The 16,959-nt window shown below is 30.5% G+C and overlaps 1 protein-coding gene and 2 non-coding genes across 8 annotated transcripts; all 3 read right to left on the bottom strand.

Annotated features, from left to right (window-relative positions):
* Positions 1 to 1,119: 1,119 nt before the first annotated feature.
* LOC106757150 (protein INVOLVED IN DE NOVO 2) lies at positions 1,120 to 7,217 on the bottom strand. Of its 6 annotated transcripts, none has more exons than XM_014639749.2 (8): positions 7,036 to 7,217; positions 5,166 to 6,163; positions 4,766 to 4,947; positions 3,921 to 4,010; positions 3,538 to 3,825; positions 2,962 to 3,171; positions 1,693 to 1,925; positions 1,120 to 1,450 (listed from the first exon to the last, which is right to left on the bottom strand). In XM_014639749.2, exons 2-7 carry the CDS (start codon positions 6,079 to 6,081, stop codon positions 1,695 to 1,697), a joined length of 1,917 nt encoding a protein of 638 aa, XP_014495235.1. In that variant the 5' UTR covers positions 6,082 to 6,163; positions 7,036 to 7,217; the 3' UTR covers positions 1,120 to 1,450; positions 1,693 to 1,694. The 6 variants fall into 6 exon arrangements, with proteins under 6 accessions (XP_014495235.1, XP_014495239.1, XP_014495238.1 ...); XM_014639753.2 differs by having other exon boundaries at positions 1,120 to 1,428; XM_014639752.2 differs by having other exon boundaries at positions 5,166 to 6,119.
* Positions 7,218 to 14,202: 6,985 nt separating this feature from the next.
* Positions 14,203 to 14,275, bottom strand: TRNAF-GAA. The gene has a single exon. It is a non-coding gene; the product is annotated as a tRNA-Phe (tRNA).
* Positions 14,276 to 14,348: 73 nt separating this feature from the next.
* Positions 14,349 to 14,420, bottom strand: TRNAK-UUU. Its single transcript has one exon. It is a non-coding gene; the product is annotated as a tRNA-Lys (tRNA).
* Between the last annotated feature and the right edge of the window lie 2,539 nt (positions 14,421 to 16,959).

The raw sequence follows: 16,959 nt of genomic DNA, 5'->3' as shown, positions 1-16,959 counted from the left end.
AACTATGACATTAGTTTGAAATAAACTAGAAGGATATGTGACATATTCATCAAGTTGTAATGACAGACAGACTTATACAATTATGACAAATTTTGTTGGAGTGTTTTTTCCTGAAGCTCCTCAAATTTTTTCCTGTACCTCTATATTTTTTTTAAATTCCAAAATTTCCTTTTGTATTTAAAAAATGCTTACATTCCATTTTTTTTAACAGATTTTGAAATCCTTTAAAAGATTTTTCAAGTGAATTTTGAAATCGATTAAAAAAGAGTTATTTTTGGAATGTAAAAGTGTAAGAGAAATGTGTGGAGGTACAAGGAAAAACACTTATTTTTGTTAATGTGGTTGAAAATATGATTGGACAATTGTTGTGACCCAAATATGATTAGCAAATCCAAGGGGAGTTTCTTGTTGCACCTCCCTTTTGATCTTTCTGTACCTCTATAGGCTTGACGAAATTATAATCATACCCTCTTTCTCTTGTTTGTACTGACATATTCATCAAGTTGTAATGACGAAATTAATATTTTGTTCCGGTTCTTTCTGCATTGATTAATTGCCATTACCATTTTATTTTTCTTCAATTCTTTTTTACTTCTTTTGTTTTTCTTGATGGCGTCAGGCACCAACAACATGACAGATGCACCCAGAGCCCATCCAGGAGAAAACCAAAGAGCTACAGCAAGGAATCGTTCTTCATTTCGCGTGAGAACGGTGTAATATGGTGATATCATTCATGGCTGGTTTAACTAAAGTAATCATTATTACTTTAGTTACGAAAAATTATTATCTTAACTAAAGTAATCCTTTAATTAGTTTAAATTCTCGTCAAATAAGTTGTACATGTCATTTTAAAAATCTTTTAGTAAGATGACAATGGGTGTGGTAATGTGGTTTTCACTTTTTCATTATCATTTCCTTAAAATAAAAATGTATCTACATTCTCATTCTTATATTAAAAAGAGTTTTGCAAAATAAAATTCTTTTAAACGTACTTATTTAACTAGCGAAAAATAATGCTTTTACTATCTCTAAGAATTAGTTGGATCAGGTCAAGAAACAGTCAAATATATTTGCACAACGGTGTCAATTACTGAGATAAAGTCAAGTTGAAAAGACAAATGAAATACAATTTTAACTTAAATTACTCATAAAGTTAAGATTAAAAGTCAAATGATATATAGTCATAGAAGTTTAACTTTAATGTCTTTTCCCATGCAAGATTGCAAAGACCGCCATTAGGAATGTAGTTTGCTTCCCGGCAACATGCCCACAGAAGCCAAGTGCCAAGTGAAATTAAATAGTTTGGCATTATCACAGATAACTTAACATACGATACACAACTGCTAGGTTTGTTGCTCTCTCCCAATATGGACGCATGCTACCAGACAGACTGCTATGCATAATTCTCTTCCCGAAGCCAACATCAACCTTTCGGAAATACAGTCCTTAGCTACATCACAATAATTTCAACAATAACAGTAATCGTATAATAACAGAAAGATGATGTTGGTTGTGAATAATTTAAGTTAACTATTAATTTCTTGCGAAAACTAACCTAGGTCAATAGCTAGTTTTATTTATAAGTAACTAAGCAACATACCAATAGCTTTTCAATTCTTTTTCTTTCTACAATCTGACTCTACACACAGTTCAAAACACAAATGCAGTAACCTAATATAGTTATATACAAACCTTCATGTCGTTCCCCTCTTGCGTTTTTTCCAATAATTTAACAGAAATTGCACTCCTTCTTTAAGAGTTGCTCTCCTTCCTTGTTTGTAGTTCCATAATACTGAGGTTAAGTACCGGCCACTAGGATTATGTTCATTAATTTCTAGCAATGCCTCCACCACTGCTTTATATGCGCCTTCACCCAGGTCATTTTTCAACCCGTTCAGCTTTTCATCGTCATCTTTAATAATTTCCTGAAATAATAGATGCGTGAAGCCAGATGGCAAAATGCAAATGTCCAGCTTACAAATTAAGAGAAATTTTTAATATAAGTTTACGTTCAAATGAATTAAAAGCATCAGTTTTCATCAAATTGCTAAATACAAATGATATTTGCCATAAAGCTTTGGAGGAAGAATTGAAGGATGCAGGTTAAAACAAAATGCTAGAAAAACACTCTACTACACTGTTTCTAACACACTCATCATTTCGTAAAACTTATGGGAGGCCATTCTTATCAGCTCTGATTCTCTCAAACGAATGTCATCCTTCCCACACCAATCCTTATCAGCTAAGTATACTCGTACCTCTTTCATATTTGAACATAGCACAAATTTTTGCAAAGTACTTTATTTGGGCCGTGCAAGCCTCTCAGGCTTACAAAATCATAAGGAGAAAATGACATTACAGTGTGGAGATGAGTTAAGCTAGGCTAGGTTTTACCTTTGACTTTTTACATGACTGAAATTTTTCATAAACGCCTGAACTGGCCATGTTAACAGACTGGAGTGTCTTGAGAGGTTATTTAAAACTTAAACATTAACAAATAGGCTGCTATTCTTAGTGGTCAAATCATTTTTCTCCACTTAGTCAATAAACACATACGACTCTTCTAATCAGCGCAAGCATTCCTCTATGCCGTTAAACACCAAACATAAGGGTGTATTTGGGAGTAGGATTTCTTTGGGAGAGGGTAGAGAAAATTTGTATTTATAAATTGAAAGTTACCTAAAGTTTATAATAATATACAATAGATAAAAGATTAGAACATAAGTTTATATCAATCTTTTTTTTTTCTCATTTTAAAGGTTAACCTGTGAAAGTATTACAGGTTCAGAAAGACAAACAATCATAACGCAGAGTACGGAAACTATCAAAACATTAACTGTCTTCTTCCACAACACAATAATAATAAATAACATAGTGAACCAAGTTTGATTAAGAGAAACATGCAATGAAGCACTAAGGATAATTTCAGGAGAATTATAAATATGTTTAATATAGAAACACCTTTTCTCTCCCATCAACCATGATAACTTTGAGTGGATGCCAATCTGGGTCCTTCAGATACTCTTCCCACAACGAGCACAGTTCTGAAGCTCTCTCTTCAGCATCCTCTTCATTGTATTTTTTCTTCATTGCCTCTAGGAATGGACTTGTGTCAAGTTCCCCCATTCTCTTCAAACGAATATTTCCAAGAGGTTGTAACTCTTTAACTCCCTGCAAGTGAAAAAAAAAACATTACCATTAAATCTTGAAAGCAATATTGAACAGTAAGACGTCACTTTGCAAATTAATTTTGATCATTAGTTTTACTCGTCCCTTTGCTGCCTTGCTATGAATTATAAGAACTAAGAAGCAGTGAACCAAATAAAAGAAAAAATTGGAATCTTTAAACTTGTCAGACCATATGTGCTTCAATTCATATAACACTCCATATGGGGTGAGCAAGATCACCATACAAAACACTACCAGCCCATAAGCCAAGTGAAAACCCAACGACACTGGACTGAACCTCATTCAGATGCCCTTGCAAATTAATTTGAAGAATTAGCAGGAAGATATAGTTGAAAGAAGCACACTTACATCAACCAATGCTTGTCGAGCTTCCTGCAGCTCATCATTACTCTCGCGCTCTTTAATTATTAGTGTTTGATTAAGTGCATCAAGGTCTTGAAGTGATTGTTGCTTGTCTCTTAAATCCTTTTGTAAATTATCTACTTTCTTCAGAATTTCAACATCTTCGTCATCTTCCATGTGCTTCAACACACTTAAAGATCCTTTTAATTGCTGAATCTCCAACTCCAGTTCTTGTTTCATATCAAGTTGTTTCTGAAGCTGAATGATTTTAGCATGGAGTTGCTCTTTTTGCCTCTGTATAAAATATAAATAGCTTTATAGTAAGTCATTCTGGTGCTCACAAGGACATTTTTGGTTGTTAACAAAGCTAAAAGATGGGCACCACACACCTTTTGATCTTCAGCCAGTTTCATAACATTTTCATCTGCTTTCTTTTGCTCAATAGCAGCCATCTGAAGAGAACTATTTTTTGTTGCATTCTGCAAAACCAATAAATGTTGGCAGTGTTAAACAAAGCCTTCCACAAGCTCCTTAAGCACTTTTCTACTTAAATGATTTAAAAGACACAGTAATAATCGATTATATAAAAAGAATTATTTATATAGTCCTTAAGCAAACTCTTTAATGCCATAATGAAATTCTTTGGCATACTACTCAAGATTGATTACTTCCAGCCCCTCTCACTTCCCAAATTACATCTCACTGAATGCATGTCATCATTTAAATTAATACTCCATCATTACTATTAGATATCAGTGCCATCAATCTAGAGTATCTCCTGTGGAAAAACATGGCACAGGATCAGTTCCTAGATCAAAATCAGATAGACAAATTATGTACCGCGCCACCAAGGATTGAACAGTAAAACGGTTTACTTTATAGGCAAATGCACCATCAATAGAAACATTAACTTATTTCCAATTCACAGCCTCGAATAGCATATACGCCAAATCAAAACCAGTTTCATCATATTTCCATTATTATCAGAAATTTTGATCCACAAATTTAAATAACAATAACCAATCATCGCTATCATCAAACCCAACAAGGAAAAATTGGAAAAGGATTAATCTTGGTAGCTAACACCTTCCTCTAAAGCATTGAAATACCTAAACTTCAACCTTAATAATCAATCAACCTAAAATAACAACATTGTTTCCCCAATCTTAACTTAACAGGAATTTCAATCATAGTACACTATAGGAGATGCAGCAAAATAAGAAAAACACTATACCTCCTCAATTTCTTCCGCCAACTTTTTTCTTTCACTTTCATTGTGTGCCTCACGTTTTTCTAATTCAATTTTCCGTAACTCAAGCTCATTTTTCTGAGACTCCAGTTGCGTTTTGAGCTTTTCGTGATCAGTAAAAATCTTCTGGAAGTGATCCCTGGCAGTTGACTGTATTTTTTGTATCTCTGAAACCAAGGAACCATAGCAAAAAATGTTGTTATTGCAACAGATCGGCGCCATTTTGAAATAATAGTCAACATTTAAAAATATAAAATAGAACTCCAGCACAATATTCTCAAAAATAAATTTCTCAATGCAAAATCCTATGATGTGAACCCCTACAGGGACTCAAATAATATGCATTTGTTGCTATTTGGTCCTAAGGCTCAATAAAAATAGATACCTTCATTGTAAGATTGAATGAGATTATCTTTTTCCATCATAGCAAGGTTCATTTTGTGTGTAGTTTCATGGTATCTCACTTCAATCTCTTTTATGTGCTTGTTCTTGACCTGAATAATGTTATTCAAATTGGATACAAGTTTATCTTGCCTTCGAGCTTCTTCTTCCATGAGCTCAGATATGGTTTTGACATCACCCATCTTGCGCAGATATTCTCCATAAATGCTGTTCATTTTGTAGTCATCCGCCCGGGCAACCCATGCATAAAGACCAGACTTCTGCCCACAATTAGCAAACCAATCTTTTTTCCCATGATGATCTAATTCATATGCTCTTTCAAATGCCATTGCATTATCTAAGCCTGGCCAGCTTTTATTGAACTCCACAAGAGCAGTTCCAGAGTGACCCCGGAAATTCCACAAAGGATTGACTCTAACTGGATTGAAACCCCTGCTTCTATACTCATCCCTCAGCCTGGAACCGCTCTCGCCAACACAACGTCCATCTTCTGTCCGTCTGGTTGGAATATTAACTACAACTCCAATCCAAGGCCACACAAACTGATCATTAGAATTAACAGAAGAATCATTTTCATCTTCCGGTTTTGAATCATTTGATGGAACATCTACATTCATGAGATCATTTTCCAAATATTTCACTAAAGCCAAATGATTAGCTTTGTCTCTAGCTTTCCTCTTTTGCGAACTACTCTGACCCACCCCAGAAGCATGTTGAAGGAGCTCCTTGTATAAATAATCCCGTTTTCTCTTTTTAGGGCAATACGGACAAGTGAAACTCTCATCCGATGTTTTTAAATTCTGACTTCCACTTTTCAGTTCTTCATAGGATTTATCTTCGTACTCACTGATTTCAGATTCACTGATATCAGTATCCTCATCAGAGCTGCTTTGAGCCATTACCGTTCCTCCACGGCGTATTATTATTATTCCACCCCCTGAAAACGTAGCAGTAGAACTGACTGTTGTTCTATTAAAGTGCCTACGAATTCCATTAAATATTGGATTCAGTGTCAGGGAAAAGCACTAAACTAGAACAGAAACTTTACTACAATCACTTCATCTGACAAATACTTCATTACTGGATAAATAAGAAACTATAAGCTTCCTTCAAATGTGAAACTGGAACTGCGCACTATGAAACAGATCAAGCATGAACACACATAATAGAGACGCAGAAGCGTGACAAACAGAACCATTCAGAGTAACAAGCTGCAATAACTTTTCCACACTAAAAAAGGGATTTACAATACATATATATTCAGCAGCATACGTTGAAGCACACAGATAATTCCAATTTCACGGCCATGCATGAAGCAATTAGCAAACCACACATTATTCACTGAAAAATTCAAAACAGCTGATAAATCAACAACTCCAGAACACTAGTCCTTCATCGACAATAACCCGACTTCATTTTCACCTACGTCCTACTAGTCTGGAATTGACCAAACTCCAAGGTGATGTACTTCGGAAGGAAAAAATTACATTGCCACCAAAAAATAAGCGAAATCAAGTATGGACCGATAACAGAGAAACGAAACAACGTTGGAGAACAGATGCATGAGAAAAGGAAATTATTGGCAAATTGAGACAGAATTTAACTCTCAAAAACGGGGAGGTCCTTCGAAAATCGATGCCTTCAGCTCCACAAAAATCGCTAAGCCCTGATCATGTTTTCCCCCTTTAACCACTCTACCACGAAGTACAGCACTGAGCAAAGCCAATGCAGTTCAAGACAGCTTTAAATGAAAACATTATACATAACTCTGGAAGAAAGAAATAAAAGAATTCCCACTACAAATGCAGCAAAATAAAAACAATACAGAGAACATGGATAACACCCAAATTAACCTGAGAAAAAATTGGAAGTTTCTTGAAGATGGATCTCTTTGACCACAGGAAAGAAGAAGGAATAAAAGTACAAAACCTAATTTTGATATTCTAAATTTTTGGGTTTTTTATTGCATTGAGTGACTAATTGACCTTCAACTCAACACTATCATTACTGATCAGAAGCCCCTGACTAGGACTTCGTGACTCTACTAGTTCAGTGAAGATCTTTTGTTTAATAAAATCTTATATAGTAAATAAAAATATTTTTAATTGAGTTTCTTTTATTTGTTGAGTAATTAAAAGTTTTTATATTTTTTATTTGAATCTTAATGTTAATACAATAATGATATTACCTACAAAGAAACAAGCTTCATATTATTATATTATTATATTAATATTTTGGGACTCTCGTTCTTATCTAACATAATTATTGTTATTTAATGTATCTTTAACAAAAAAAAAGGTTAATAATTTTTTAAAACAATCATAACATTATTTTATATTAATAAGAGAATTTTACATATTTTAATAAATAAATATAGTAAAAACTTCAAAAATAAAGTATTAGAACTTCTATATGTATAAAAATAATTAGTATTTTATTTTAAAATAATCAGATAATATATAAAAAATTTAAACTAATCTCTTACTTAAAATACTAAATTTTTTTTCTCAGTTATCTAAGTTTTTTTTATCTTAGATTATATATTTAATAATTAAGAAGTTCTTAAAAGGTCACAGATGAGTTGTCTCCACTTCTATCCAGTTAGAATATGTTTTAAAGCAAGTAAGTTTCGAAACCCTTTTCACTTTTATTTTTAATCTGAATTTAGGAGAAGGGATTTATCATCGAATGTGTTGTATTGCTTCTTCTTCTTGTTCTTTGGTAGTGTGAGGTCTTGAGGACTCATTATGTTTCCAAATCGGTGTTTCATAGGTTTTCCTATAAGTTCCTTACATTTCAAGCAATCGGTGAGGCGTTATTAGAGTTTGACGATTCTTTGTGAGGTAAAAGAAGCTAGGTTTTGCTTTAATTGATGGTTATGATGTAAGTTTCGTGCTTGTATGTTTATTACATTGATTTGATGTGGTTTCTATTTTGTGCTGGTGTTAACTCATTGAAAGGTGTGCATTGAGTAGTTGATGATAAAATTCTGATGTGAGATGTTTTAGATGACACTGTGGTCATGAATTGTATGTGAATAAGTTGTATTAGAGGGTATGGACTAAAGTGGAGAGTTTGGGTTTGTAATAGAGCCAATTAGAACTTAACAAAGCCTTTAGTTTGTTGAAATTAGTGTACGGAGTAGTAGAAGTGACTTTAGGTAGTCTAGATCGCCTAATTAGGGTTTGGAGTGGTCAATTCAAGTTAGAGTTCTGTTTTTAGACTTGTGTAAAGGGTCACCAAAGTCAGAATAAGAGATTTTTAGAACCTGATGCAGTGTTGAGCGCCTTCTAAGCGCCCTTTTTGCGAGAAGATGCCTCCTGAGCGCCTTGTTCCAGGAGATTGGCGCTTGAGTACCCCTGCACCAGTTTTGGGATTTTAGCTTTTGGTCTGTCTTATGTTTTCTGATGCACTGAGTTGGTTTCTTTGATGCATATGTGATATTTTATCATGAGTTATGTAGTGATATATATGAAGAGGTATATTTAATTGTTTATTAATTGGAAAGTGTTGGAAAGGAGTTCCAAGGAGGAAATTTCTTATAGGTTTTATGGGTTGTTAGTATAAATGTAAAAGGCTCAATATGGGGTTATCTTGACACTCTAATGATCATTGATGCTCAATTAAAGAGTGATGAGTCATGTCGTGAGAGGGACAGGAAATTCTAGCATGGGGGCCTTTCTTCACGGTGGCAAACGGTGTTTTAACGAACTAATCTTGTGTAGTAGCTTTGAGTGAGTTAGTTGTTCCATCATACAAGTGTAAAACCTTTCTATGGCTCAACATTTATAATATATTGTGAATGGTTTGGCCTAGTTTGAGTCAGTGGTGTTTACTTTTTGTTCAATTAGCTTACCCTTTTTATGTGTTTCTTGGTTGTGTTGCTCTATGTGTTACTTTCTTATGGTGATGACTATTTGGTGGGTGTGAACAGAGCTTGATGAAGTGACGATTGAGTAAACCTTAGATGGTGATGGCCTAGATGCATAGGAGTTGTAGTAGTTTACTTTCTTTAATAGTTATCATCTCCTTGGTGGTTTTGAAACACCATTGGGTTCTAGGCCTAACTCAACCCCACAAAATCGGCTTGTAAGGTGAGGTCTGCACCCCACTTATATATTATAAATTGGCCTTATCTCTAGTCGATGTGGGACTTCCAACACACCCCCTTTACGCCGAGGTATATACATCTCGAGCGTGAAACTAGATATTAATAGGTGGTCCGATAACGGCCCAATAGCAGGTGGAACAATCTGCCCAACAAATATCGTTAGGATAGACTCTAACCATAGCTTTGATACCATGTTAGAAGTGGGTTTTAGGCCTAACTCAACCCCACAAAACCGGCTTGTAAGGTGAGGTCTGCACCCCACTTATATATTATAAATTGGTCTTATCTCTAGTCGATGTGGGACTTCCAACACACCCCCTCACGCCGAGATATATACATCTCAAGCGTGAAACTAGATATTAATGGGTGATCCGATAACGGCCCAATAGCGGGTGGAACAATCTGCCCAACAAATATCGCTAGGATAGACTCTGACCATAGCTCTAATACCATGTTAGAAGTGGGTTCTAGGCCTAACTCAACCCCACAAAACCGGCTTGTAAGGTGAGGTCTGCATCCCACTTATATATTATAAATTGGCCTTATCTCTAGTCGTCGATGTGAGACTCCCCACATTTCAAAACATAATTTTAATACTTGTACTCTGTATATAAAATTTAAATTTATAATTATTTTGAATGATTGTAGATCTTATTTTATAATATCTTCCCTGACTAATCTATTATATTAAATTTATTATATTAAACTTGTGATGACTCTTTTATAGTTTAATACTATATTTTAGAATGTTACAAATATAAATATAACAACAAAATAAAATAATAATTAACCACTCGAGTTTAAATATAAATTAAACATAAAATCTCAATTGAAAAATATAAAATATTTAAGTATTAATAAAAATTTAAAAATAAAACAACTACATTTATGAGAGATTTGAAATTTAATTAAATAAAAATTATTAACATGTATAATTGATTTAATTAATAAAAATATATAACTGTAATAGTGTGATCCCATCATTTTTTTAGGTTTATTTTTCAAAATATAAAATTTTTCTATTGAGAGAATTAATTAAAAATGAAAATAAATTATTTATAAAAATATAAATTGTTTAAAATATTATTCACTAATTTTTAATAATAACTATAAAAAATAAAATATAAATATAAGAATAAGCTAATGATTTGCATAATATAATTTTTTTTATCGCAAAAACCTTTTCTACGTATCATAGCAAACTCTAAAAAATTACTTAAATAAAATATAACAATATTAAAAAATCATTCAAAATGTTTTGCTTTTATCGACATAAATAATAAATAAATGGATGATATGGAGGTTTTTCATCGGGGGATGGAACACATGGCCTCGGACGAGAGTGTGTCAGTGCCTGAAAGTGATACAAGTTGCACTTTCTACTAAATCACAATCCTCGTTATCTGCTTCACTACTGTACCAACTTTTAAACTGAATATTAATATTTAGTTTACATTTATTATTTTTATTTATTCACTCTGGTTTTTCATTTATTTTTATTTTGTATTGAATTAATTTAATTTCATTTTTTATGTTATATTTGTATAAATGACCACGTCTTTCTAAATATTACGTTTTGTTTTTATCTTTTTTTTTTTATTTTAGTTTTTTAAGTTTTTTGGTATTAAATTGTACCATGTCACGTGACCATGCTAATATCATATGTGTATTGATTTTTAGTAAAATACCTTTTTTTTCCAGTTTTGGTTACTGACATTCTAAATAGTTTCCATTTGTTTTTTTTTTCATTTTAGTTCTAAAAAACGTAATTTGTATTTAATTTAGTCATTTTTCTGTTCAATATAGTCCTAAAGAATGTAATTTATGTTCAATTTAGTCTTCGTTTGTAGTTCACGAAGTTTGTAAAAAGGATTAAATTAAATACAAATTATGTAAAAAGGACTAAATTGAAACAAATTGCGTTCTTTAGGACTACATTGAACAAAAAAGTAAAATAGGAACAATTTCAAATATTCTCAACCAAAACTGGAACAAAAAAATTATACCTAACTTTTATCATGTCACTTTTTTAGTATTAATATTATGATGTTAATGTAAATTTTGAGTCAGGGTGTATAAACACACAAAGTGTATTATATTTATAAGAGTACATTATGCAATTCAATTTTTTAATTATTAAAGCACTATAAATTAAAAAAAAAAGAAGAATAAACAATCGTTTAGTGTAACTATATATTGACATATTTTATTTTTAGTATGATAAAAAAAATAGTGTAATACATGTTGACACACTTTGTCTGTAGTACGATAAAAATAATGATAATAGAAAAATGATAATTTTTTTTAAAATTTGTTAATAGAAAAAATAATTAAATGTATATTAGATTTTTAAATGTAAGATGTAAGTAGAGCTGTCAAAACGGGTCATCTAGTCCGGTTCGGTCCAAGTCACCACAGGTTGGTCATTTAGTGAGCTAACCAAATCCGACTCATTTATTAATGAGTAAGAAAAATTCGAATCTGGCCCGACCCACCACGGGTTGGTTCACTGGCTCACTTAATTGCAATTTTTTTAAATGAAAAAAAATTTACAAATTTTCTATAATTCAAATCTAAAGAAACTTTACTTCCAAATTTCACTCCTAACATGGATGTTTAATTAATTTTGAAAATGGGAAACTTAAATAATTTTTTCAAAAGAAAAAATAATAATAAATATTTTTTATAAAATTTAAATTAAATTTTAATAAAATAAAATTAGGTAGGTGGATTGGTGGGCTAACCCGGCCTACCACGGGTTCAACGCGCATGAGTCGGGTTTAAATCTGACCCGCATAAAAAAAATACAATTTTTTCAAACCCAATCTGGTACGAACCCGTGATGAGCCCGGTTGACCCGTAGGTTGTGACCCATTTTGACAGCTCTATATGTAAGAGTCTAGAAAAATGATATTTTAGAATTAAGAGTTTCTGTAGAATGATGAAACTTGATAAAATTCTAAAGTATAAATATAATTTTGTAAATGAGTTTCACCATCTTGTATCATTTTTCTAAATTTCTTTTCTTTTATAACTTTACCTTTTTCTAAACTTTCTAACTATTCATTCATTTGTTTGAAAATCGAAGTTTGCCAAGGTGATCTTCGAGACGAGCTTCTCACTTCCATCTAATTGATTTTTCAAATAAAATTAGTTTTTTTGTTCTTTTTCTAGTCTGTGTGGTTTTGGTGCATGTGGAAAGTTGTAGTTTGTATGTGAAGTACGATTTTTCTATAAGAGTTTTTATTGATCAATAGTCTTAATGGTGTGTCCTGACTGTCTTTCAGTTGTTTATAGTGGCATATAGGATTTCTTATGAATTTAAAAGTTTTTTTTAGGATTTTAAAACTATTTGATCATCTTTCATGTAAGGTAAACTAGTTGTTTTAGTGTGCATAAGTTGGATATTTCTTATTGATATTGGCACGTTGTTGAGTCTGATTGATGTTTTATGCTGAATTTAATAGTGTGGTTTGTCAATTGAATTGACTTTTGACTTGTATTTGGATTTTTGTGATTAAGAAAATTGAAGAACTAAGTAATTATATAAATTGGTATGTTTAATGTATACAAATTGTGTTGAACCATTTTTGTAAAAAAAAAAAATTACTAAATTGAGCAATTGAACAATTGAACATGCCTCGTGTGTTAAATTATGGTATAACGTTAAGTGATACCAGTGTAGGACTGAGTGCAAGCTTGGTTGTTCAAATATGGAAGAATTTTTTCTCTACTTTGTTGAGCGCCCCTTTTTCTCCATATCGTTGGCATTGGGCGTCAAAATTTTTACTGGGCATCTAAACTGTTGTTAAGTGTCACCTTTGTGCGAAAGGTTTCGCTTTATAAGCCGCCTTTTAGCATTAATCTATATGTTAGTTTTGTTCTTTTTGGATGTTTGGTATTGATTTATATAATCATTTATTATGCTTGCGAGAGAATTCCAAGGAGATATTCTGTGTGATGGAGATTTTTAGTGTATGCTTTAACATATGAAAGTTTAGAAAATAGGTATCCTGATATACTACCAACCATTCAACCCATACAGAGAGGAATGAGGTGGTGGAGAGAATGGCAGGAGGTCTCAACCTTAGACTGAGATGTGAAATAGACTAACCTTGTGAGTAGTAAGGTGATAACCCCTATGTTTATGGTTATGCAAATCATAAATACTATTACAAGTGCACACCTATAATGAAGTTTTGTGTCAAAGATATGTATCCGGATACTCAAGTCTAGTGTCAATTGTATCCGTGAGTTTATATGAGATTGATATCTTATAAATGCTTAGTTGATATTTGTTATGTTTTTAAATTCTCTTATGATTTTTCTTTTGCACACTAGTTTACCCTATTTTTTATTTGATTGTTTTGTTGTTTCTTTTGCAATAATCACTTCAAAGTGTGAGTAGATAATAAGTTAAGTAACGATATGCCTCTAACGAAATAAAGACAAGGATATTATATTACAAAATTTTTAACATTTATTTAACATTTATTTGCTTACTAAAATCCAAAAGATTTAAAAATGTCTTTATAATTTTAAGAAGTAATATAATAAATATCAATTATATTAAAACATAAAATCATTTTTGTTATCAAACGATTAATATATTCAATAAATATACTTAATAATTTCATAACAAAAAACTACTAAATCAGTAAATACAGTTATTTATTCTATGATTATATGACTAGGAAAAAATAAAAAGTGTATTAATAAAATAAATGTTCATTAAAATAAAAAAAAAATATCATTATATATTTTTAAAAAAATAATAGAAATATAAATAGAAAATATTAAAAGAAATAAGTGGAAAATAATATAAATAAAATAGCCATCATAAATATTAAAAATAGAATGTTATTTAAATTTTAAAATTACTAAAATGTATACAACACCATGAAAAAAATGCGGTGAACGTGGATCGAACACGTGACCTTCAGATCTTCAGTCTGACGCTCTCCCAACTGAGCTATCCCCGCAACTGCAAACATATGAAAATAGTTTTTATATGATCTATATAATTAAATAAAACTAAAAAGAATAATATTGCATCGCCGTCTGTGGGGATCGAACCCACGACCACGTGGTTAAAAGCCACGCGCTCTACCACTGAGCTAAGACGGCACTTGATATACACTGCGTTTCGAGTTCATTAATTATTTTATTGTTCATATCTGAACTTGTAAAACTTACTACTGATGGATTATGATTGTAGGTCAAATATTATGTTTTCTTTTGTTTTTTATTTTCATATCTTATTCGTTAACTTAATAATTGATAAATTTAATTAGTGTTCAGAATTTAATATTCAGGATTAATTTAATGTAATTTTGTTAGTTCATCTTCTATTTTATTAAAAATTTCGGTTGAATTATTTTTAATAAATCAATCTTAATATTATTTGAAAAGTAATGATGTTTGTTGTTTTATTTTTTTTTATTCTTTTATTGATTTTTTTTTGTTTCCTTTTCTTTTTACATTCTACCACCTTTCACCGCCACATCTCTTTTTCACTGTAGACTTCAACCCAACACATTAGCAAAACATTTTTTCTCATTATCCTTCTGATCATTCACTATCTTTAATTATTCCTTCCATCACCTCGAACATAGTAGTTGTCCTTATATCACCACTCATCTTCCACGTTGACCAAACACTCTCAACAATTATTTTGCTATTTAGTTTTTATAGATATAATTATTATTATTATTATGGTTATTTTATTATAGATAACTATACTAATATTATATTGATATGCGATGATTAAATATGTTTTGTTTTATAAATTTTATAGATTTTATTTTCATCATTGATAAATTGTTAAAATTAGAATGTTATACCGTTAGAATCATTTACAAGATTAATCTCAAGAAGATAACAAATTAAAAGATTGGTAATACATATTAATTTGATGGCTTAATAAAATAGTAAATGGATGAAAAAAACACATAAAAATTATAAATCTAAAACCTACATTTGAATTAATAAAATTTTAAATTTTCTGCAACTTCTTATTTATTTTAAAAAATTTTAGTATTTACACTTTCAAGATGTTAGACATACACTTATTACAAAAAGTTTTTGAAGTAATAAAAAAATATAAAAGAACACAATGTAAAGTAGTGGTAACTGATCTCAACATACGGGGGCAAAATTGTAATACTCTTCTTTGTAACTCTCTTTTTTGTCAATAGCTGTCAATCAAGTCAAGTTCACAGGTCTAGCTTTTTAAAACTCTTAAAAGAAAAGTTTAAGGAATATTCCGCCTATCTACATGTCAGAAAAAAAGTTTCCAGCAGTAATGAGTGCTTTCTTGAAAAATTTTATATGTACGCATTCCAATTTTCAACACATTTTTAACACTTATCAGAAATTTTTTTTTATTTAAAATTGTTTTATATTTTAAATATACATTATTTTATCAGTATTAGATAGTCATTGAATAAACGATTTGATATTTTTTTCTCATCTTTTATCAATAATATTCCCGCATAGTCTCCTTTGTCATATTTCTTCTCTTTCCATTCACACATGTTAATACTAAAAATGAAAAAATTAATTATTTTTCATCTAACTAATATTATAAAAAATAGTTACCCAAATATAAAAAATAAAATTACAATAAAAGATGTTTTTTAATTTTCATAATTATGTAATAAAATATTATCAATTGTTCATCATAATTTTTTACATGTATTTATTGTTTTGTGTCTTGAAGAAGAAATTAATTTAGTCTATTTTAAAAAGAAATACTATTTTATGAATGGATAATAATACTTATATAATATATTTGATAATATTTAAATATTATTTACATGAGTAGTCCATAATAATATTTATGATTATTATTTATAAAATAATTTTAAATCAATATAAAATGATAATTAAATGATAGCAAATATTATTAGAAAAAATTTTATGAATTTAGTATCTTTGATTCAATGACATCCATCCCTTATCATGATTTCAGGTAATAATGACTGTAAAAATTCTTGAGACCGTGACTATTATTTTCAAAACCCAAATTCGACGCTGTTCAAGACAATTTTTCGAAAAAAATTAGGAAAACGTAGATTTGATATAATATGAATACACGTTTTTTCTAAAATAATATTTCCGTCTTTATATAAATGAAAGAATCACAAAATCTGCTTTTAAAATACAGAAAAAATTTAAAATTTTTTCATGAATTAATTTGTGTTTTAAGTAAATGATAAAATGTAAAAAGAAAATATCTCTTTTCAATAGAACACTTAATTAGAAATCTTTCAAATCCAAGAAATAGATTATAATTTTTCATAAGTGATTGTTATTTTTTGGTGAATAATTATAACTTTTCATCAATATGAAAACTATTTATCTAATACTCTTAAATTCTAACTTACACAAGAGTAGTAGATAATTGACCCTAGTCTCACATCACGTGATAAATATTTAAATTAATCACATAAAGTTAAGTTGTTGTTAGGACTTAAAAGAGCATTTTAAGAAAATTATTTATATAATAAGGGTTGAAATTGAAGCATAGAGAGGTTATGAAGAAGGTTGTAATGGGTCAGATTTTGGTAATCTTACTATTCAACAGTCAAATGTACAAAGGTCATTCAAAAGGGGCATGCATGTGATTCTGACCCAATGTGGTCCAATTCATGTAAATTAAAAC

The sequence above is a fragment of the Vigna radiata genome, chromosome 3, assembly GCF_000741045.1.
Source record: "Vigna radiata var. radiata cultivar VC1973A chromosome 3, Vradiata_ver6, whole genome shotgun sequence".
NCBI classification, from domain to species: Eukaryota; Viridiplantae; Streptophyta; class Magnoliopsida; order Fabales; family Fabaceae; genus Vigna; species Vigna radiata.
Note: the sequence above shows the minus strand (reverse complement) of the source record. Positions and strands in the feature narration are given on the sequence as shown.

What these genes read in the sequence shown, in the direction of transcription:
- LOC106757150 (XM_014639749.2), bottom strand. Translation starts at nt 6,081, where the DNA reads ATGGCTCAAAGCAGCTCTGATGAGGATACTGATATCAGTGAATCTGAA. An exon ending in AACTGGCTGAAGATCAAAAG is followed by an intron (nt 3,826 to 3,920) that starts GTGTGTGGTGCC and finishes TATTTTATACAG; the next exon opens with AGGCAAAAAGAGCAACTCCA. An exon ending in TGGTTGATGGGAGAGAAAAG is followed by an intron (nt 1,926 to 2,961) that starts GTGTTTCTATAT and finishes CTATTATTTCAG; the next exon opens with GAAATTATTAAAGATGACGA.